The 24,657-nt window shown below is 39.3% G+C and overlaps 1 protein-coding gene across 1 annotated transcript; it reads right to left on the bottom strand.

Moving 5' to 3' along the window:
* Window positions 1-274: 274 nt before the first annotated feature.
* On the bottom strand, window positions 275-24,643 carry LOC131784530 (autophagy-related protein 2 homolog A). Its single transcript, XM_059101344.2, has 37 exons — window positions 24,375-24,643; window positions 21,730-21,898; window positions 21,375-21,533; window positions 20,846-20,948; window positions 20,345-20,735; window positions 19,143-19,239; window positions 18,401-18,883; window positions 17,966-18,043; window positions 17,265-17,601; window positions 16,885-17,047; window positions 16,176-16,292; window positions 15,323-15,514; window positions 14,583-14,683; window positions 14,001-14,167; window positions 13,438-13,540; window positions 12,783-12,939; window positions 12,223-12,365; window positions 11,209-11,381; window positions 10,586-10,737; window positions 10,161-10,508; window positions 9,722-9,802; window positions 9,475-9,581; window positions 9,268-9,360; window positions 8,767-8,831; window positions 8,567-8,634; window positions 7,785-7,949; window positions 7,460-7,585; window positions 7,038-7,328; window positions 6,470-6,612; window positions 5,987-6,152; window positions 5,050-5,217; window positions 4,568-4,669; window positions 4,310-4,376; window positions 3,786-4,000; window positions 2,943-3,302; window positions 2,312-2,440; window positions 275-1,865 (listed from the first exon to the last, which is right to left on the bottom strand). Exons 1-37 carry the CDS (start codon window positions 24,540-24,542, stop codon window positions 1,638-1,640), a joined length of 6,375 nt encoding a protein of 2,124 aa, XP_058957327.2. The 5' UTR covers window positions 24,543-24,643; the 3' UTR covers window positions 275-1,637.
* Window positions 24,644-24,657: the final 14 nt, after the last annotated feature.

Below are 24,657 nucleotides of genomic sequence, written 5' to 3'. Positions count from 1 at the left end.
TCGTACATTGTCCTACAGTCTCGGGTTGGTTTATCACTGCCTACCCTTTAAATTTCGACTTGCTGACAAATCAACGGGTAATAATAATTATTATATGCGTACTGTGATGTACAGTTTTGTTGTGGCTACTGCCTCCCATGGCATGCTCTCTCGGGAGTTTTAAAGAGAAATTTCTAAGGCAAACAGACAAAAGGGCCAATTACGGCAAAGGCTTCCACCCTAATAAAAACAACTTCTCAAAGACCAGAACGTTGAATCAGCCAACTCATTCACCTAACAACAGCACAATTGAAGACTTTATTTAATTCTCACTGATTGGATATATTTTTCATTCACAACAGAAAGCAATCTATGATCCTTCTTCTTTCACTGGCGCACGAACATAGCGACTCAGTAGCTTTCTTCGCAAAATTAAAAAGTAACAAACTTCTACTGCTACGAAAGCTCATACTAAAACAAAAGTAGGTGTATCACTAAGAGAAATTACTTCCCCGTTTGCACAAGCTAAGTGTGAGTTTAAATCTATGTACAATACAGCTACAGGCAACGAAACAGTATCTGCCCCCTTTGTACAATACTGAAAATGATGTACATATACAACATATTCCTACAATTATAAAACGGCTGTACAGTTTCTTTGCAGGTACAGGTTTTCAGGTAGAAAAGCATTTGCATAATTTCCTACCCCATTGAAAAAACAGAAAGCTATTAAGTTGTTGGATAAAAGTCAGTATCTGAGTATCAAGCGCACCTACCCTCCCCTAACCTAACATTAATCCCAACTTGTTATCAGTTGACTGTTGATGGATTAAGGGAGGGGTAGGTGGGCAGTTGTTCAGATACTGACATTGAACCAAGTCTTTCCTCCGCAGATAAATAAATGTCTCCCTTAACGACAACACACAACGCAAATTTCTCCCTTGCCTTTGAAGTGTACACTTACATTCACAACTATGACTACAGTGAATTTTTACCGAGTAACGGCTAGATTCTAGGTTATCAATCGTCTAATGTAGAGTCTAAATTAAAAGAAAAAAAATTGAATTTCAATCCTAAAATAATGACTACGATACTTCATGTTCAAGAACAATGCTGAGATAAAGTGAGCCCGCAATTATGTCAAAAAGTTGCTAGGCAACTGAGATTATCCGTAGCCCAAGCCTAACGTCACAAATTTCCGAATGGTCCTTATTGTTAAACCTCCGAACTCAATTTCGTTTTCTGATTGGAGGAGAAGTTGGGAGGTGTGACAAAACTTTTTAGAAACTGGCCCCACGGGAAACAGTTAGCTTTATTTCCTTGGGGCCAGTCATTAAGTGCTTATTGTGCGCACTCCACTACGAAAGGTAATGACCTAAGATCATAAAAATTTTTCATCGATCGTTAAGACACGGAAACAAGAAGCCAATAAATTCTACTATTCCTTTACAATTTGACCTCCTACGAACTTGAAATAAAATACTAAAAATTGTAAAAGGTGCAAAACAAAAGGGTAGAACAGTTTGTAATCAAACGAATAAACTGTCTAAGGCTTTGCCAACAGACATTCTTCATCTGACCAACAGACCAGATATCTACCAGCATATATAATAGACTATCAAAGAAGAGATTCTAAAAACGTCAACATGCTTTAACTCTCAAGGACTTGCTCTCCATTTTTCCGCGGCCTCTCGTCTAGCATCGGGAAGGATTTGATTACGGACTCCTCCCAAGACACTAGAGGTGGCCTCTGTAGCCAGAATAAAGGGCTGAACTACGGTCGCTGGGACCTGGCGCAGGACACCACCCACAGCACCTGTTACTCCCTTCTGTTCGTGTTCATCTTTAGCCACTTGAACAATGTTTGTGGCTGTTTGACCCAGTCCCTGAAAACCAAAGAACCAGTATTTTTTTAAAAAAGTATTTTTAATTCTTGTTTTCTCGTCGTCATATTCCCACCAATATCGTAGCTCCACTTTCTGCACATAAACACACACACAACCCACAATTCCTCCAATCGCTCTGATGAAGGGCTAACGCTCAAAACGTCAGCATTGAAACTCTCTACGGTGGCCAATTCATGTTATCAACTCTGTTGATAATACTAAATTACCCAGTATTTTAAAGGTCATTCAGAGGTGTTGCATATTTTAACTCACGCGACGGACTTCGCCGAAAGCAGGGACTGCTAGTGGTATTAATAATCTAAGTCGCACAAACCATATTTTGAAATTAAGACGGCCGGAATAAACCTGAAATTTGAAAGAGCTCGTAAAATAGAGTGATAATGATCCTATAAGGAATTTTAGCGTGTATAAAATATATGTCTGACCTCTCTGAAGACTTGGTAGGCATTGGATACTCCTTCACGTAAATCAAACGGCTGTTGTGCCAGCCGATTCTGGCCCCGTTTCACTGGAGAGTCTGGACTCACTACGTCATATGCTGTCTCTGCTGCGGACTGAAAGGAAAACACATCACCCCGAAAATAAGTAAATGGGTAAATAGATAAAAAGATAAATAAAATAAAGAAAACACTGGAGAGGCCACTAATTCCGAGAGTATATCGAAGAGATAGTATTAAAAGTAAATGCGAAAGTTCCGTCTGCCAACGGTTCACTTGGAAGAAAAAGATGAGAAGGAGGGGGGGGTGATACCTTGAAGTCTGCCGCTTGAATTTTAACTATTACTAATAACAGTATTTTACCTTTTGAGACTGCAAGAGCTTATTTTGCATAAATTTGTTCACCACAGGAGTCACATTTTGAAAGATAAATACTTCCAGGTCGAGCTAAGTAGGTACTGTTACATAATATTCCGCCTCGATGAATTTAGTGGTAAGCACATTTCTTTTGATAAAGAAAAAATTATCTGAGGTTTTCATCAAAGCTACACGCTAAGCAAACTCACCTGCTTTTGGCTGAAATTCACAGTGTTAAATTTCTTAGGACATTTCCTCTTACCTGTATTATCTGCACCACTCGGTTGGTCAGTTCAAGAAAGGCCATAGCAGATGAAGTAGTGAAGGAGTTGGCTCCCCTCTGCAGCCCCCTCATGACACGCCCATCCCGCCGGTACTGATCAATAGGCAGCCATACCAGGTCCACTAATCCCTGGAACAGCTGAAGAAAGGAGTGCACAGGACCGACTCCACCCAGTATCCTAGGCAGTTGGGTGCTCCTTATGTCCGCAAGCCACTCAGACAACGCGTAGTTGATCACTCTGTCCATTCCAAGCAAGCCGCTACGACAACACAGGCGTTTGAGACGCAGCTCAGAGCAATTGAGCTGACCAAGACCGATTAACAGACCAGCCAAGGTGCCCTGGAGAAAAAGAATTCTTGTAAGCGAGAATAAGGGCGAGCGAAGTCGTATAAGCATTAAAGCTGGTACCCCGATTTTACAGTGGAACGCATATGGGAATATCGCTACTGCTACTGAAGGCGATTCTTGTTCATCGTAAGAAACCTCCGAACAATTCGTCACATTTTTATGACGGTCTGCTGGCAGCCGTTTGAACTTCGAGATCAAGGATAACACTTGAGGATTCAGGCCAAACCTCGAACCAAGGCTTGTGTTCTGCTTCCAGTTCCGGAGTCCAGCGTGCTCATCGCTCGACTACATATCTCCTTGCCCAAATCTCCCGCCTTTTAGGGGTATTGGGGCGAGAAAAAGGTGTCCACTTCAGAATTGTAAACAGAAATTCAAAAAAAGACCTTCCTTGAAACGTGATTTTAACTTACAAACAAAACAAAACCAGCATAAAGATTATTTTCTGTGACCCATCAAACATCAAACTCATCTTACCTGCTCCATGTCGACTCTCTTTCCCTGATAATCCAACCTAATTGGTACCTCGGGAGAAAATATAAAGGACCGAAAGAAGGTAGGGGCTGGCTGGAGGGTGTCTGTTTCTGACTCACTTGCTGACTCTACCAGGGTCTCTTCGGCGCCTGGGGTCTCCAATAACCACTCAGAAGACGGGGGCGGCCTAACAGGACTGGAATCAACTGAACTAGATCCTAACAGAGGCCAAGAAAAAAAAAGAAAAAATGAACGATAAATGCAGAAACGGACGAGCGAAAGAACAGAACCAACATGGCTAAAAGCTCTTTCCCTTGAGTGAAACCAAACCAAATCTTTGATTGGGGGCAGAAGCTTATAACCTTGAACAGGTTCTACGCTTCTGAATGAGGCCAATGAGAAATTAAAACAAAGTCGGCATCAACAAGTGATTGAACGCCGCTCCAACATGTACGGTTGCAAATCCTCAAATAATTTCCGTTAAAAATTAGGCACCCTGGTATTTGGGAAAATATTAAAAAATGTACCTTTTGGGTTTTTTGCAGCTTCTCCCATGACTTCTGAGAAGAAATTCCTCAAGAAAAATAAAGCATCCTTAAAAAAGAAGATAACACAAATAAGCGTAGATAAAGGTTTTGAAGGCCATTTCAGTAAGAAAGATTCGTTTTAATCGCTTGTTTATTAAACGGCTGCGTAAACAGAAGAAAACCCTTCAACGTATTCATACTCATTCTCTGATTGCGTGACGGTGACGTCAGTAGATCAGGAGCACTGCGTGACTTTACCTGGTCAACATTTAGCCTCAGAGGCTGTATAGAAACTCTCAGATTACACTCTTGTGCTTTGAGACCAGGATCAGGCCGAATATGAAGCATCTTGAGCAGGATCTAAACAAGAAAATTGTTAAAAAAAAGAAAGGTGAATGTCTATAGTGCTTATTCGAGGAAGAAGACCAGCAACTGTAATCCACCACAAAGGTATTTTCCTACGCAACCCGAACTAGCATTGCCTTCAGTTTTTTAACGAAAGATCTGAATGGAAAAAAAAGTTAATTTTCCAACAAAAATAAATCATTTTTAGACTTTTCTGCCACTTTTTTTTCTTACTTTTTATTTCAGTAAATTTCATCCTCAAATCTTTTAAAAAAAAAATTCACAAACATTTCTTACACCTCGAATTAAACCACTAGGGGCATGTTCAGTATCGGATCTTTCTGATCACCGACGACGTTTTATGTCTGTTAATGACCAAGAGCCAGGTTACTTACCATGTTGGCATGGGTCTGTTTCGGACAGGCCTCAGAGGTGTACTGGTATAGGAACTTGTTTATCTGAGAAAGTGCCAAGCGGTCCCTGATCTCAACATCTTGCACGAGCACTACAATCCGTGAGGCCTGTTCTGTGTCCTCGGGGTACTCCTCGTACTGCAGACGAATCTAAAGAAAAGAAGGCGCAAATATTTACCCTCCGCTGAAGTAAAAATTACTCGGTGCTAACCTCACTCTACCTTAACCAAACAATGTCATTTCATTCATGTTGTGAAAACTCGACTGACGCCAAAAGACGCTTCTTAGAAAGACATACAGTGTTAGCCAGATGGAACAATGTCCTTTATTTTCCACTCGGCTCTCAACCCACCCCTGGGGGCAGGTATAATCTTTTGCAATTTTCCCTGAGTGGGAGTGGAGAAAAGCGCGAGGTGAACGCAAAGGGAAAGTTGGCAAATTATAAAACATTCTGATTCACTGATGCTATAGGAAGGCATCTAAAGGCGGATAAGCACATATAAAAAGTCCCTTTTTTTCGCGCCCCCTTCTCGCACGTGGACCACGTTTAGCTCGTGCCTCGGGCGTGTCACGCAATGCCTCTGCTGGTCTGAATTACCCCTGATCTGAATCGCTTTCCCCCTCCTTACTTGTGTTCCTGGATAGCGTTGGTTCAGTCCGTTGATAGCACATTCGCAAGGGCGAAATCTGAACTGACTTAGGTTTGAATCCTTGCGGAGGATTCCGAAAGTGCAATTTTAAAATAGTGCATTTTATTCAGCTATAAGAAAGTTTCAAGCTACGGCGACTCTTTCGGTTTTACTCCTTACTCCACTCAGTGAATCCCTGAAGCATTTTCACCTCTCACCTTCTCCATAACATTCAGTTACTTCTATCCATGCGCCTCTTTGCAGATACTAGTTAGGATACCAATGCTCACCTTGTTTAAATAAAACTCCATCAGCACATCGTTGTTTCTGTTTGGTCCTCCACTGAGTTTGTTTGCAGTTCTCGCGGGTGCAGTGTTTTTAGTGAGTAGCGTTGTGGGTCTCTTCACAAAGGAACTGTCCACAGCCTGTCCTCTTTCATCCAATGCAAAGCTTATCCTATAAACAGAACTTATCAATTACAAAATTGTTTTTCAACCGTCGACGAGGTGAGGGAAGACGGCTTACTAACGTCGCATTTTGCTTTCGACCTATTCCACACAAGAAAAATCTAATCAATATCAAAATTTTCAACACACTTGCCTCTTAGTCGTTGCAGCAGGAAACTGTAAATATTTCTCAGGGTCAATTTTTTTTAGATTAGTTCTTTACTAACCCAAAGAATCTCCGTGAGAATTGTCTTAAAATATTTCTTTTGGTGGAAAAATATATACTTTCCACACTTAAGTTAAGAAAGCAAAGTTATCTTAACTCACTTCTTCCTGGTGTCACGTGATACTGATCCACCAAAGTCCCGGCCGCCATATAGATGCCATACAACAGACATTTCCTTAAGCGTGCAGCAGAACACCGCTGGTGGAAAATGACTCGGGGCGCAGAGTTGGTCGCTTGGACCCAGCTATGAAACAAGCAAACACAACCAGAACAAGTAAATTAAACTATAAAAAGGTGCCCAACTCAGTAGAGTGATAAAAAGAAAGAAACCAGCCGATATCGACCTTAAGGAAGTATATATGTCAAAGAAACTGGGAACGCTAGGCTTTACAGCGTTCATTCGCTAATGAAGCAAAACCGTTTCCGAATTTCGTCATGTCGTCTATTCCTTGCAAGAGCTTGTTCTTTGACGCTAAAGAAATGTCGGGTACCAGTAAAAAGTGAAGCTAAACTTTCGCAATAAACCTGCAAGGCGGAAAAGTTAAGAATTATTCCAGCTTATAACATTTTGCCTCACGTACAATTCAGTAAAGTTACGCGCGGAAACAGAGCGAAACAGAAAGAGTTAATTCAACTGCACAAGACACAACCTCGTCGTAAAATACGTACGGGAACAGTAAAATGATTGTCCACAATGCTGACTTGTTCATCTATGAGGCGTTTGATGATTACTTCATGACTCAAACCCTCAGGTTCTTTATCTGGGTGTTCCAGAATACAGAAATCGTCATCACTATCCTCTTCTTCTTCCTCCACCTCCCCCGGATTTGGTAACTCTGCGTTTGTTTCTTCCGAGGGGTAATACTCCTCCACAGGGCTGCTCAGTTCGTCATCAGGGAACAAGAAGAGATCTCGTCTTGGTGATCTGGAAAGCTGATGACTGAGTTCTCCTTTGACGCTCTGACATAAACAAACAAACAAACAAAAAACGCTGATTTAACGCCAGTAAGTTGCAATAGGAAGAAATTTCTCCCAAATGTGAATCAGAACACACACTCCTGTGGAACTGAATCTGTAATAAATTATAGTACCTTGTCGTGTAGGGTTTCTTCATCAGAGCGACTATCCACCATGGCCTCGGTCATGATATTGCTCAGTTCTCCCTCATCTATGGACCCTTGCTTGACTGGCGGCTCGGCTGGACAGCGGCTTGGAGTCTAAAAAATGCATGCGGGTTACATGCGAAGGGTAAATGTCGCATGAACAAAACTACGAAGCTTGAATACAAGAAGTTCAAATAATGCACGAGAGCGAAGAGAAGAGCAATTCTCTCGCAACATTCTACTACGCAACGGAAATGAGTACCTCTTTACGCAGTTCTCCTACAATGAAAAGATTGACAATTTTGCTACTTACCGGGGGGTTTTTCGTGGCATCGGGTACTTCCGGTTCGTAGCTAGGTACCAGATCCCCGTCCGCTGCAATGTACTGAATCAGTTGAAGCAGTGCGGAGCATGAGTCCGAACATGTTCGGACATTGACTATGTTGTTGGACATGCGCAGTTCTAACTGAGGGTGACCCTGAATGGATATTTAATGAATTCCTTCAGTAACTTTAACGTTGCAGAATTAAAAAAGAGTTTCAAAACGTCTTCTTTAGAAGCTACTTTCGTTTGATTAGATAAAAATTTAGGAAAGTGTGCCACTATGAGCTCAGTAGGCGCTCTCAGCCAGCGGTCAATCTTACAAGAGCAGGCTCACGAAGACGGTTGCAACTTCGTGATGGCTGCATTTCTCGACTGAATAAGAAATGTTTAATTTTCAGTAGCCCTGAACAGTTTTGTAGCGGAGTAAAGGCTCATTCATGATCTGTTCGGCATTTGTGGGACAGAATTCTCCCTGGCGATTGACTGGCCATTTAAGCGACGCAGCAGTTTGTTTGAATAAATGTATATCGCAGCAAAATTTAATTTGATACTCAAGGGTTAGAGCGCTTATGCAGATTTAATATATGTGTGATCATCTTCGAAAATGCGTGCGATAAAATCTCGATTAACAAGCATCTGATTGATTGAGAGTGCAGGGAGGTTGTTCCAGACAAACCTCGGCGCGAAGGAAGCAAAACCGATTGAATCCTACATTATTTCGACATTTAAATGAAAATTGTTCGGCTAAGTAAAAATGCAAAATGTTCTAACCTGTTCACTACCATCACTGGTGAATAAAGAGAGTTCAAACATTCCGAGATCGAGAACACAGACGTAGTCTGGAACAAAGATAATCATACCACCTGATCAGCTTCACGTGAATAACAACAACGCAACCAAAAGTAAAAACAAAACAAACCCACGGACAAAAATAAGAAACTACGAAGAAAAAAATTTCAGATTGAACCTACTTCTGATGTTCGCAGCGCCGCTGCATTTGTCGGAGAGATATAGCGCTGCGTCATCGATAATAAACCTGTCAGGAAAAAACAAAAACAATCAGTCAGTCAAGTAGTCTACAAATCAATGACTCACTCAATTATATAATCAACAAAATGTGACCGGTCCCGTTTTAGCGCAATAACACAGTTTAAAACACCCTTAGCTGGCAACTCAAGTTAGTTTTGTCTTTTGAACAGAATTGATGATGCAAACTGGCCACCATAGAGATTCTCTGAGGTTGACGCTTCCTTCGTTAGGCTTCGTGTATTCGCTCTAAACCCCTGACCATGGGCTAACGTTCGAAACGTCTACTTTAGAAACGGACGGGAAACACGCAGTTACAAAGTCGCTTACGTCGCTTTTTTTTTCACTGTTATCTAAAATTTCACCCTTTTCCTAATTGCTGAAATGTCGTAGTTTTAAGCTCACAAAATTTCGCTAAAGAGAACAAGCCAAGTAAGTTTCCTTACCTCAAAAGAGAAACATTAGACTCGATGGTGATGTTGCTCGACACGCTGAAAGTACCCATAGTTACAAGAACCCGTAATGGTAAGTGAATTGGCCTGAAAAATAGAAAAATTTAAAAAATTACTCTCAAACAACAAATAACAACAAAATAACGCAGCGACGAATGAATGGAATGGACGGATTCCAAAAATGCTGCAGATTCCACTCACCTGTAGTCAATGGTCCCCTCCCATACATGAGTATGGAACACTGTTACAACCGCTGGGGGACTGAAACCCAGCACTGGATCATCCTTCACGTCGAAAAAATCGCGAACCTGTAAAGAATGAAGTTTTTTTAAACAACTGTTAACTGCTTTACACTACTCTCTTTCACTTTCAACACAGTTGTTGAGTGAATAAAGAATCGCTTTTGGAAGAAAGGGATTGGAAACCTAAAAAACGTAACAGTGCATACCTGAGTGAGCCACATCTGTTTAGAAGCCAACATTCTATGGCGAAGAGTGCTTCTACGCAGTCCAAGAGAGAACAAAATCTCCTAAAATATCAAAAACAGCAGAAGCAAGGGATCAGTCATTATTCATAACATGGAAGGCGAGGGGATGGTCAGAGGATTCGGGGGAAATTACCATGATTTTCAAGGGGGAACGGAGGGGAAATCAGTCATCGATAACAGAGTATAATAGAATACTACAGAATACTATACTGTAATATATTAAGATACTACAGAGCCTCGGGGGGGGGGATCAGGTAAATTTTATTAAAACATAATCAAAATCCTTCCAAAATGCGACTTCCCCCCCCCCCGGCCATAAAGAAAAGGAAAATTGAAAGTAACATTTTCTCCTGCCACTACAGTGAAATAGGGTTACAAGACAAATCAGTCTTTTTTTTACCTTAATGTTCTTCGAAGTATCTGCAGAGACTTTAATGGCAATCGCAAACATCGGTTCACCAGTCCTCCCATCACCTTGTCTCACACCAGATTCAGTGTGATAGAGGGTAGACTGGAGCTCAGCTCCACTAAACGCAGACTCCATAGACTCATGGGATGCCTGTGGAACCACAGGTGCGTGCTGAAAAGCGACCTTTTGCGACTGCAGGCTCAGATAGGTAAGGTCTGCTTGGCTCTTGTAACAAGCCGCTAAGAAGAATGAGACGTCATTAAACTCGGCTGCTATTTCTCCCAACACCTCCTCAGAGCATGAGCTAAAATCCTTGGAACTTCCACTTGGAGACCAAATCTAGAAAAAAATGCAAAACTTCATAGAACCTTTAAACAAATTTTTGAAAAATGCTCATGCTTGCGTGCAAATCGTACCTCACTCTTAGGAAACATTGCCAGTCTACCCTTGTTCACACTAAGCGTCAGAGTAAACGCTGTCTGTCCGTTTGGGTTGGATTTTGCACGTTTGTACTTGTTCTCCAGCGATGTGAAATTGCTGCTGTCTTCTTCGTCGGAGGAAGAAGCATCTGCATACGAAGAAAAGGTGGGTCTGTTATGTCAAACCGTCATAACGTTCTTCCCACTTAGGTTAATATGCATAACAACTCGACCGCCCAAAGAAGAATGAAGTATGTGATTCCCTAAGTGGCAAAAACAGTTAACTTAAAAGTTTTAAAAGATGTTTGACCCTTATAAACTCCTAAAATTCAGTATAAGGTTATTCTCCCTTCTAGCTGTAATTGTTTACAGTTATCATTTTTCAACCCAACGTGCTTACAACAATCCACGCATGCACAATCCTTAAGAGTGTACACCTCAGAGGAACTACGTAACGGTATGGTTACTTGTATCTCGGTTGAAAATACAGCCTTAATTTTTTATGCTCATCATTTGAAATCTGTTTCAATATTTTCCATCCTCGACTATCCTCAACATGAAAGGAACTTTGCACGTCGTTATAAACGACCCATGCCATGCCAGAGCGAGTTTAGCCTTACCATCATCGTAACTCCGAAGCCCTGATCGACACATGACAAACCGATCCGGTCCTTGAGCCCGCAGCATCTGACTCGCCAAATCCAACCCTGTGCTTACACTGAAACTAAACGGGTCCGGCCGGTCAGTAGGCGAGGGCGCCATGGGTTCCCATAGCAAAAGGTCACTGGCCAGCCTAGCAATAAGATAAAACAACAAAGCTTTATTTCTGTGTTTACAGTAATTGGGGAGCTGTCATACTCTGACTCATTTTAATTTGATTAGACTGAGAGCGCCCGAAGGAAGCAACTTGCAATATAGTCTATTAAAACATGATAAAACTTAAACGAATTAAATCACATATTTGACCTGTGAATGGAAAGCAAGTAGAGATATGATCATCGCAGGTAAGCGGCAATTAAAGAAATCCCAGACGAAGAGCCTGAAAAAAATTCGGAAACCCCTTACTACCAACAGGGCTACGAATCCACATTTTAAGAGCGAGCCAAATTTTAGTGGGTTCTTCATTTACATAATGGTTTCTGAGCACAATTGAATGAAATGAATAACATTTTTGACCAGCAATGATAAACAAATAAAGATATGATCCTTATAAGCAAGCTGAAATTAAAGAAAAGGCACAAAAAAGAGCCTTCTAAATCATGGTAACTATGACTCACTCCGTTAGCTAATAAGATATAACGCAAACTCGGAATTGCTCACTAAGAGGGCAAGATGAATTCATCTTGCGTGCTCGAGTTTACCAACTTTCTGCTTGCGAAAAAAAATGCCAGCTGTGTCATAACACCACTTATGAGAGGCCGACGCAATTTAAGATCTAAATTTCCCGAGAAACAACTCAGTAATGCTTCAAGTTAGCCGTAAAGCTCAGATACGTAGTGACACCAAAAGCTTGTGGTGGAACCATTTCGCAGGGTTGAGAGATCTGACCTTCTATATCTCTGATGTTTTATCCAAGCACGGAATAGGGAAATCTTTACAGTTCTCAATTGCCAGTATATGTTAGCTTAAATCACCTGTTATAGATGTTCTCAAACACATCCTTCGTGTGCAAGTTCACATCAAACCTTGAAAAGGAGCATTCCACATGTACTCTTGAAGTTGCCACAGTGTCCTCTTGGAATTTTCTCATTTCCTCTTGTGAGCCAGGCATTAGCAGCTAAAAAGGAAAAAAAAAAACCTGATTGAAGAATCATTGAGGATGAAGCTTCATTTCATAGCCAAGCTCTTGAATAACTATTTGCATACCTGAATATGAAAGTACTCTTTGCAGTCATGAACATTACCTAGGCAATAGCGATACCGGTACAGTGCTCTACCAACCGAGCTAACAAGCCAACTGGGAGCTGGTCATTTTGTTGGTTCGTTAGAAACACATGAAGTGATGAACATTAAGCACTGTAAATATATGTAACAATCGTATGTGTGAACTGCGCATGAATATGAGAAAGACACGATCATCAATCTCATTTACTTATTAATTCGCAGTTCACATGAACGACTTTCCTACATTCACAGTCATTCATTTGTATACCGTTAGCACCAAAAATGTACACACACTGCTATTACTACTTACCTCCTCTGTCTCAAACATAACAGGTCTAGAGGAGAATGGCGACGGCTCAGCTTTCATCACAGGATACGCATCAAGAGAACTAAGAGGCGAGTTATCTGAGGACGGAACTTCCTCCAAAGCTGATAGAGGAGCCGGGGGCTGGACTGTTATCACAATTCTTAGGAGAAAAAAAAAAGGTAATTTTTTTAACCTAGGTACTAAGTCCCACAGCCATACAACTATTGGCCTTCCCTTCTGCCTATAGCGATCTTATACCGATAATTCACTCGTGACAGTACAGGGACGGATCCCAGAATTCTTGAAGAGGGAAAGGGGGTGAAGTCCACACTTTGCTTCAATAAAAAAAACACATTTTTCTCTTACGCTATGTAGCCTACCCAAGCTAGGAAATATTTCGAAATAAGCAAATTTCAAAGACTCCATATGGAGCATAAAAACACTATCTTCTTAAAGCAAGAAGTTTGGTGTCAGACAGATGGCGAAAAAACCTAAAGGTCTGAAGGGAGAGAATGTATCCAGGCCATCCCCTCCCCCCCCTCGACCACCCCTTCACTGAAGTACCGGTATTCTGACAGATAACATGAAATATGAAGCGGGCCTCTTAACTTGTATGCAAGACTTCCAAACATCTCATAGAACGATAATCAAGAATTACCTTGGCCGACCAAACTCTCCACTCCCTGTCTCATTGTCCGACTGACAATGTGTTACACGAATAACTGGCATTTTACCACTGCTTGTATCCTCCTGGAAATAACCTTTTTGAATGCAAAAAAAAAGGGTAAAGAGGAAGAAAGAAAGAAATCAAGATGAGTTTGTGACATCCTAATTACAATGACCTCCTTTTTTTCACGGGTTTATGGATGTTTCGCCCTTCAAAGATTCGCCCCCTACCACCTTCGCGAGTTCACTCTCCTGCCAATTCGTCCCCAAATCTTCCAACTCGTTTCCTTGCAGTAGAATGTAATTATTCACTTTGAAAATCAAAATGTGCTTCAACCAACATGCAAAGATCGATCTAAATGCAAATTATTGGGCGGGTTTAACGACGCACGACCCTTGCAGAGTAATGCGAAGCCGCTACATTACTCCGGTCTTCAAATAACTAGTTTGACATCGAGCCAAATAGTTTTTCCTTGTGGTGCTCCCTCTTAGTTGATAGGTGCATACAGAGGTGACCGTATTTCAAGTGTTGCATATATCAGAAAACATCTATACCTTCTAATTCTTTGAAACTGAAATCGTACTGGCAAGAGCTTTCTGAGCCAGAATACAATGTACTGAATTCAACAGCTGAGAAGTCAAATATGAAACGCTCCTTTCTCAAGGATTTTTGCCACCAAGGTCGTCGGTCCACAGCTGGCCGTAAATCAGGAATTGGAACTCTTAAATGATAACACAGAACAAAATATTTCATATCAGATGACTTGAATGCATCAACAGACTTGCCTTAGTTAAAATTAGATTTTTACCCTTGAACACACGACTGGTCGAAGCAGAAATCCTGAATTTTTACTGTTGAAAGTCCACGGTTGAGTGTCAAAAAATAATAATCCCCATTACTAGCTTTAAGCCTGTGTGGAGGTGTATCTATCGTTTCCGTTCGCGCTCAAACCATGAGCCACGAGAGGCTTGGGACGAAAGATCTCGCATGTAGCTTTGCATTTCATCACTTAGCGCTCACAAAACCTCCAGCTACCAAAGTTAAGTAACTTTCCTGGATTTCCTAATTAAGAGTTGAAAATAATATTATTTTGTTTGAATAAATGTTTCCTCTGCTTGCCTTACTGAAGAGCTCACCTTACGACTAGTGTTAGTGAAGGGCAGGTGAGGTTAATGTTAAAAGGCTGTTCTACTGAGGGAGTGTCATCCATGGCTTGAGTAAACACAGCCTGCTGGTTCTGCAAAGAACACAAAATAATCTTTAACGTCAGTATAGAATGTTACCACTGAAGAAAGATGAAATCCCACGTGAAAAGAGTGTTATATAAATTTGTTATCTAACTCTAATTTTGTATGCTAAGCTAAATCATGCACCACGCATTTTGATTAGATCTTATATATGATCTATAGGAAGACAGATACGTAGATGACGTCACTAATAACAGCATTTTACTTTCTCATATTAAAAAACAAAGTCAAAGTTACCATAGGTCTGTACAGTAATAAATCACAGACAACGTCAAAATGTGGTAAGAACATCAGTGATACACTCTGCTGCATCTTGTATGCCACTTTTTTGTTCTAACCACATTTTGACATCATCTGTAAGCTTTTACTGAACAGAGGCAAGGTAGCATGAACAGATAATTTTTAAATTACTCTTATTACCAAAATGAGGTGAAGCGCACATAAAATTGTCTGCAAGTAGAATAAGGAAGATGGTAAGTTCTGAGCTCTTGTCACGAGCGTGGGACAAAGATTCCCCATGTGCAGAATATTTCTTTGTCTCACGCTCGCCACAAGACGAAAAACATCTTTCTCTGAAAAATTTGTCGTTGATAAATCTGAGCACAAGTAGGGGCTTAGTAGCAACATACCACAACTGATGGATTGCAGGATTTAAACACGTGGGATTGCATGTTGGAGGGATGGTTCATGAAGACTGGCTGCGGGTTTAAGAGTGCGGTCAGTCTGTCAACAATGGAGACGTCCAGTTCACAAAGAAATCCACCGAGCTCCAAAGATAAATCCAGTTTGGGCAGTACAATGTTGCGACCTTGAACAACCCCCTAGAAATTGCAGAGGAAACTTTCATCAAAGTTGTCACAATGTCTTAGACACCAGCTACATCTCATGGGAGAGGAGAGGGGTGGGATACGATTGAAGACTGCCAACGTTTTTTTCCAGATGTGTCCTAATTTTTTTATGGAGAGGGGGTACTGGTGAATGTGCTCTTACGTAAAGTTGGTGCTAGCACCTTAACATCAGTATGCATATTCTCCAAACCGTTCTCTACATTTCTTTAGGTGCTGACAAGGAGAACTTTTTTAACAATCAAGAACTCCTTTACTTGGTGATCATTTCCTTCATTCTTGTGACCTTAACCCTTTAACTCCCAGATCAAATTTGTAATTCTCCTTACTGTCAACCATACAATTCTTCTAATGTTAGTTTAGAGAATTTAGTTTTGAATCAACTAATTATCCCCAAATTGATATTTTTCTTGATTCTCATCACTCATCTGGTTGATTTTGTATTGATATTGCCAGGAGAAATTATTTCCTGGTCACTCATGGGAGTTAAAGGCTTAATGTGTAATTCAGGGGTGAAAATGCAGGGAGAAATTAGATGCTAGTCACTCTTAGTCTGTGCTGGAACAGAAAATATACAATGCAGCTGAAAAATAATTTATATGAAAACTATAATTGCAAGAGGACTGAGTTCACTCACTGGAGATGTAGTTCTTTGTGTGCTTCTGTATTTAATCCTCAAGCAGGGACGGGAAAATGTTGGATTCATCCCAATATATGGTGTGGTTTGACTATCACCAGAAAACGACTTCAGCAACTGAAAGAGAACAAAAAGTAACTTTACTACACATCTGTGTGAGAAACAAAATAGAACAAAGAATTATCAGAGGCCTGTTACAAAGTCATTCTCAACAACAGCAAAAATTGAAATAGTAAATCTAGGAGGTGATTTCAAAGGGTAAACAATGGGTGACTAAGACAGAATTTCTCCATACTACACCAATACAATATCAAGCAGAAAAGTGATGAGAATAAATTAAAATATCAATTGGGAGATAATAAGTTGATCCAATACCAAAATCTCCAAACTAACTTCCTACATATTGCATGAAAGAGTGTAAGGAGAATAACTAATGAGATTTTGGGATTGAAAGGGTTAATAGAGTGGTTGTGTAACTCTCTAACTCCCAGATCAAATTTGTAATTCTCCTTACTGTCAACCATACAATTCTTATTCTGTTAGTTCAGAGAATTTAGTATTGGATCAACTTATAATCCCCAAATTGATATTTTTCTTTATTTTCATCACTTGTTTAGTTGAAATTGTATTGAAATAGTATGAAGAAATTCTCTCTTGGTCACTCATGGGAATTAAAGGGTTTAATAAAGAGAAAATTGACTGTATTTACCTGTGTAGAGGAATAAGGCATTGAAATGGATGTTGAAGAAGATGAACGCTCAAACAGATACTCAGTTAGCTCCAGTTTCCCTGCAGACAGTTCACCATTTCCAGTCTGATGTGAGCTATTAACCACTCTTTCGAACTCAAACGACAGCGGAGCAGCCATGCACCTTAAAGGATAGATACAAGGTCAGAAAATTTCTACACAAACAATAAATAATAACTGTTGCAGGATATTGCACAAAGTGTCCTTTGCCATTTTTTTTTCTGCCCATCAAAAGTTTGCCTCTAGCAACCTTTTTATGATTTGAGGTTGCCAAATGGCCACTCTGAATCATTGTGAGCTTGAAGCCCTGTTAAACATTTATAAAACCACATGACACATACCTCAGATGGTCTGCACAGCATGCTGATGTAAATTTTGCAGCCATATCCTCAAAGTCCTTCCCTCCAAATCCATAAGTGCCAATACCAGCGAAAAACTTTTCAGCCATTTGGGACAATGGATGAATCTGACTGCTATCATCACCAGAAGGACTGCCCCCTGCGTCAGGCACTGGAGACAGCACTGGGTCAATGTGAAGCACTGTCACAGCCACACTGGAGAGCTTCAGACATACCTTAGTCACATCTGGACAGGGGTCATCCAAGGCTGCTATTCCAGCAAGACCAGGATTGATTGATGAAGACAGACTTCGTCTTGAAACATTGCTTTGAGGGGTGTCTAAAAAAAGAATTGTGTATAATACACATTTGAACTTGATACACCAAATAATGCTATTAGACCACTGGTAATAGGACTACACAAAGTTTGCTTCCAATTACAACTGTAAATCCTTGGATAGATTGATGCCTAGCACATTTACTTCAACTTCAGAAATGTCATGGGGTGTTAATTTGAGGGAAGGACGGAAACTTAAAAACCCAAAATGTGGCCAGAGTTAATTGCTATAATGGCTTTTCGAATGTTAATGCATTTGTGCAAATACAACAATTTAGAGAATTCAAAAAAGACAAAGTTGACCCTTCCAAACTTAGCCTGAAGCAAGGAGACTACAAATTCACATACAAACTCATGATTTACTTACTACTAGTACTATCTGGAACAAGTACGGTTTGTTTTGCACGAACAAAAACTGTATTGGCAGCTTCTGCTAGAGAGGTACCTGGAGTAAACATATTAGAATAAAAACATCAAACAATTCTTTAACAAACTTTAAGCTTATTCATCTTTAATCGAGCTTTCTGATAGGTTCCAAATTAATGAAATGACATAACCATAATTATTATCATCGTCATCATCATCATCACTATTACTAAATATATTCCAATAATTATTATTATTATTATCATCATTATCATTATTAAAATTATTAGAGAGATCAGTACAGAGAATATGCATGGTGATATTAGGATGTAAAGGGTTAAATAATTTCCTAGCTGTGAGGTATACACATTTATAATCATGGCATCTCCTTTCTTGTACAAACGATGCTGTCATTTATATTGTATCATTAGCTCACCTGGTATTTGTGTTTTGTGGCTCATGAATCTCTTATCACATCCTAAAGAGTTCATCAAGTTATACTGGGAAGACTGCACCCCACCCAGAGTTCCTAACGATGAAAACTCTGCTGAATGCAGCAAACTTCCCGACGATTTTACCGGCAGCATGTCAGCTGGTAAGACTGGTTCTTCCAGAGGAGGTAGGACATCATGATTGGATGACATGGAATAAAATGTATCCTCTCCCTCCTCTCCCTCCTCTCCTAGGATGCTGTCATAATCGGCACCTGGGGAGTAATGTGAAGGTGTATCATTTACTATGGCAGAGTCAAAGGAGAAGTTCCAGGAGTCTACACGTTGCCGCCCTTGTCGCTGTCTCTGCTCCTGCTGTCTTGTGGACGTCATTTGGTTCTGCAAGTCTTGTTCTACTTTCTGGTAGTCCTCTGGTTGCATGGGTTTGTTGACACCATGGCCTTTGTCAGAAGTATGGCTGGACACATCTGAAAGGAAAACAAAAGTACCTTTTTATTCCATTGTTCTATTTTCCAATATCAGTCCTGAAGGTGTTCATCATCACAGCAACTAAAGAAGAAAAATTTATCAATGAAAGTGACAGAAAATTAAATTACAATAGATTATCTGCAAGTTATACTTACATCACTGTATTTATCTGCCTACAAATTACCTCAAACTTGTTTTAATCTTCCTGTATGTCTGTCTGCATACATATATGTGCTTGTTTGCTTTTCTGTAACTTACCTGGAGAAGAAAATCCACTGCAAAGTTCTAAGAGCAGATGAAGTTGTTTGGGTGACAAGAAAACATTCATTGTTCCAACAAAACATTCAACATCCACCTAACGAAACAAAAATTAACCATCATGATAACCACTTTGAAGTATATAACAATAGCACTGAAAATTATGTCAGTGCTTGATGATATCCTAGACTACTAACCCTAAACAAAGACAGTGTCCATAAAAAGACACTACATTGTAGAGTCATGCAGCTAATAGTTCCAATGACATTTAAATCATATGCTGTTAATCTCCCATAACGATTCCCTACACCTCTTTAAATTTACAACTTTATGGTCAAGGGGGGGGGGGGGGGGGGTTAGAAACTGAACCTCAGTTAACCCTTTACACCCTAACATCAGTATTTGTATTCTCCCTTCTGTTCTCCAGACATTTGCTCAAGTGCTGAGAAGGAGAGTTTGTTTAAAAATCAAGATCTTGTTTAGTTTGGTGATCATTTCCTTTATTCTCATGACCTTATACATGATTCTGTGATGATATTGTAAGGAGAAATTAGATGCTTGTCACTCTTGGGGTCAAAGGGTTATCTACTTAGAAACTGAAGTCCTGTCATAACAACAGAGTAATTGTTTCTATCAATGGTATATCACAATTAATTTATTGCCTATTTTTAAATGTGACAATGGTATATAAGATCAATAATTTTATCACCTTATTTGCTTTTTTTAGACTTGAAAGTGGTAAATAGGAACTTCCAGTTCTTTCATAATTTTACCATTACTGTGTATTACATCAATTTGGTCATAATCATATTAATAGTAATTGTACGTAGAGTTCCATAATTGTTTATTCTTAAACTTTACAGTGGATACATAGAACTGAAATGTTATACATATTGTTTAGATCAAGAATTGCACAATACTATTATTGCAATGGTGCATTAAATAAAAACTAAAAATTCTGTCATACTTGTATGGTAATTAAACAGTACACTTATTATTTAGTTTTAGATTTGACAGTAACTAGTGTTACATAAAAACTTAAAATCTAGTCATCATACGCTAATTGTACAATGCCTTGACCTCAGTTCATTGCTGTGAACATCACTTTCATATTCAATGGTACAGTGTAGAGTGCAATGTATTAATTTTGAGAGCTGACAAAGGTGTAGAGTAAAATTCATTTTCCATCATCATACACTAACCTTTGGTCCTGGCACAGTGACATTCTGTTTCAGTTTCAGTTTAATCTCAGAGTGACCAGCAAATGTCACAATCTTAATTTGCGGCAATAAGCTCCCTGAGAGTGAAGGTTTGCTGATCTGATCTGCTGATAATGAGAGTCTTCCAAGAGGATTTGATGGGTTATGGAGAAGAGGAGAGCATGACCCGCTAATAAGGGAGGGTGGGGGTGAATGAGAGAAGTCAGGGACTTGAGACACTGTTCTTGACTCCTCTGGAAATTCATCAAGATGGACAGAAACTCCAAAGATCTTGAGGTTTTTGCATGCACAAGCAGCAGGTTCATAAACACTCTTGGCTTTAAAGTGACTATTCTCCTCAGCCAGCTCCGTAGAGAGATCTAGATAATCAATTCTGCAAATGGGGTTGACATTGCCGATTAAAAATATTTCAAAGAATCAACAACAACACTAACAATATAAAACTCATCCATTACAATTCCAAAGTGAGCGATGTGTTTGTACCTTTTAATGTGTATTTCTAATCCTATTCCTGTCACTGTGTCTTTGGGTAAATGCTCAAATCTAATTACTGTGTCTGTGAAAGACAATTTCACTCTTGCTAACACTGTGACCAAGGGAGAGAAAAATGTTTGTCAGTATATAGAAAAAAAAAATGATTGCTTTCACTGTGACAATATCATTCATTCATAGCTGTACAAAAATAACTGAGACATTTGCAAAAGGCTTCACGCAAGAAAATAGATGATTTGGTTTCATCAACTGAGTTGATAACTAAAAACAATTGGCCACTGTAGAGAGTTTCTAAAGCAGATGGCTGGAGTGAACTGATGCATTCTGACAAAGGGCTGTTGCTTGAAAAGTCAGCTTTAGAATCTTTTTATGGTGGTCAATTCACATTATCAACTCAGTTGATAGAACCAAATTACGTTGTTCAATACCACTCACAGTCACAGCACCACTGCAGCTTCTCTTATGAAAAACTTACCCAAGTGATTCACAAGAAAAAAAAGGTTGAGCAAAAACAACTCACCAGACTCTATAGTTTGTGCAAAGGACTCTAAACCCTCAAAGGGTTGGCTAGCTTCAGCTTGTTCTTCCCCACTGGACGGACTTTCCTTTAGGCACTCCTGAGCCAGTTGCATACTTGTAGTCATTGCATTGAAGATCATTGAATCAGTCATACTTCCTCCTATTGGAAAAAAGTTTGGATTTTGCTCCTGTAACATTTACAAAGAATTCATACTTAAAAAGAAACCTTACAGCGAGGACAAGAACCCACAACAAACTCAACAGCAGGTCTGGGAATCAAACCCAGGCCACGGTGGAGGAAGGTAAGCACTCTCACCACTGCACCAAACTCAACTGATAAATATAGCTCAGAATACCTGTATCTACTCTCTGCCTGGGCATGATAGTAACTTCAAGACCTTGGATGTCCATACAACAGCTTTCACTAAGAAGAGCTGTCCAAGGAACAGACACTGAAATGCTTCCAATAAACCCATCAATGATCTCCAGGGGTATTCCAGCATTGTCTAGCATTTCATTCACTGACTGAAATTAAGGAAACACAGCACAAAAAAAATCAATATCTAATTGAATTAGCCTGCACTACAATGTAATCACCCTCAAAAAAACACAGACAAATGTTAGGCAACCCAAAAAAATTAAAGAACAAACAAGATTCACAGTAAACACAAAAACATCAGGAAATATTCCAGCCATAAATTTTGCTTACAGAAGCCAGATTACTTTTAATTAATTCAACATTTCGAGTTTGAGCACATAGTGCTCTCCATTATTTTAACCACATCAAGTAAAATAAATTTTCAACCTGTTAGATTTTTCAAGAATTCCTAGCCATTTTAGGCAGTATTAAGAGGCATTTCAGTTAGCAGATTTATATCTCTTACCAACACAATTCAAGATCTGTACTGTAAGTTACAGACCAAGTTTTTCCCTGCTTGGATTTAATTCAAAAACAAGGTTCTGTAACTCACAGTATGAACCAAGCACATGAGGTTAGTAACTAAGTTAGTAAGTAACTGTTAATTATATCTCTCGGATCAAATAGAAGGGGGAAGATTTCAAATAAACAAACTTTTGAATTCAATGGGTCATACAGTGAAACAAGGCCCACTAACACACATACTAACCAAAAGATATAATTATAATACTGTTCACAGCCTAAAAAGAAGAGCACTGTCTTAAGTCTTATGAAAATTTTATCACCTTTTATTTGGACCTAGAAATTTTAACAGCTCATCAGAACTACATGGCATATGTTGATAACAAGTAAATAAATACCATAAACGTCCATGTATAAGCTGCACTTTTTTCACAAAATTGAAGCCAAAAATCAAGGGTGCGGCTTATCCATGGATACATCTGTGTTTGGAGTTCTCAAAAACCTAATTAATATTCATAAAACTTCTTAAGATGCCAAGAAATAAAAATAAAAGAAACTGAGAGCGTGTTGCTGTAGTTCATTAACTTTTTCATTGAGTGGTGGCTCCTAAAGGAGCCGTTTGTGTCTTCGAGTGTTTATCAGTGAATCTTGCTCTCCAAGAGTTCTTGCGATTAATTTTCACTTTACTCGAACAACTAAACACCAACATACAAGGAATCTCTTGTTGTTTATTACTACCTTCATGGCAAATTTGTCGACTGCATTATCAGGCTCCTGTTCTGCATGAAGTTTTTCACCTATTGCGGGTTTCCAAAAATCTTCTTACACGTGGTATCCCCAAACAGCTGAGTCGAAAGGCACAGACTCCTCCCAACATTTAAAGCTTGGCTACTAAGCACTTTGTTTGTTTGTTATTTTCAATGCCGAAGGAATTTCAACTTTATGGCATGTTTCGAAGTGATAATCTTGACAAATCAGATCGAAAGAGAATTTTAAGTTAAATATTGTGTAAATTCCAATGAAAAAGAAGGTACAACAAATTAAATTTCGCTTTCTTTAGACTTGATAAATGTGAAAGATAGCCACAACTTCTATGTCAGTGTTTCAAAACCTTGATTGTTTGTAGCAATAGAACTCTACTGAAACTTCAAACAGTATTGTTTTTATTTTTCCCAAATTCTGCGCCTCCAGATCGGGGGTGCAGCTTATCTACGGATGCGGCTTATACATGATTGTTTACGGTACTTTTGCAAAGTGAACATTGATGTTACAACATTTCCCTGTTATTAAAGAGTTATGCTCAATTAATTTTTACTTTTCTATTGTCATCAATTCATTTGACTTTTCACCAATACAAAAAAATTATCCACAGCATTATAATTTATAGAAAGCAATATGACCCAGGAAGTCAACGCACTTGTGAGACTTTCTTTTGAGCAACACTGAACAGAGGATTACATGCAGCTTTAACAATATTTAACAGCACATCCATCATTGGATCCATAGCAATCATAAAGATGGACAACTGACTCGAGTTTTACCCAGCATTTTATGTTATTTTGACCACAATCTCAGTACAGACAATCAAGCATCAAATGCCATTAAAATTTAATCAAAATGTATTAATTCCTATTAAGAACTTTGCAAAAATAAAGTAGGTAAAATCTGAAATATCACTTTCAATGATGGCTTTAAAACTATGCCACAAGTTCTAAAACATATTATGTTTGTATGAAAAAAATTACAAGTAAATCGAACACAAACATCTGTGTCAATATCACCTAACGCCTTTGGCTCGATTCCATTCAAACCTAACAAAATGGCACACAAATGAAAAAAAAAAACATTTTTTGCAAATAATCATAACGTTCGATTTCAAAGCCACAAACTGAGAACTTCGACACATTACAAAACATTTCACAGTCTAGAACAATTCGTGTAATTCTGAAATACTACATTGTACCAAAAATAGGAAATGATTTCTAACTGCGATGCTAAGAATACCTTCCATTTATTTCGCTTCGGACCGCGATGAGCAGTTTTCTATTCAAAATCTTTCAGCTAGAAAGCACGAAGCCATCTTCCTTTGTTCCTTTAGCATTGAAAATTAACTTTACTCACCCAAACGTCTAATGGGACTTTGTCTACTCTTCCGGTGCCATTGTAAAGATCGACAGTTAACTGATCTAACGTGAGTTTCTCTTGCAGAAAATGGCCGAGATAGTGCTGTAATAGGTATCTACAGGCCCTTTTCTTTATAAAGTCCGACCAAGGGAAGAACCACGGCATTGCTGCTATGAACTCCGTGGTATTATTTTCATTATCATAAGCTTTTTACAAGAAAAGATCGCTGTTGGACGTGCAATTCGCACGTCCGCCATCTTGCCTTCATGAGGTTGTTATT

This window comes from Pocillopora verrucosa, chromosome 7 (genome assembly GCF_036669915.1).
Source record: "Pocillopora verrucosa isolate sample1 chromosome 7, ASM3666991v2, whole genome shotgun sequence".
Taxonomy (NCBI): Eukaryota; Metazoa; Cnidaria; class Anthozoa; order Scleractinia; family Pocilloporidae; genus Pocillopora; species Pocillopora verrucosa.
Note: the sequence above shows the minus strand (reverse complement) of the source record. Positions and strands in the feature narration are given on the sequence as shown.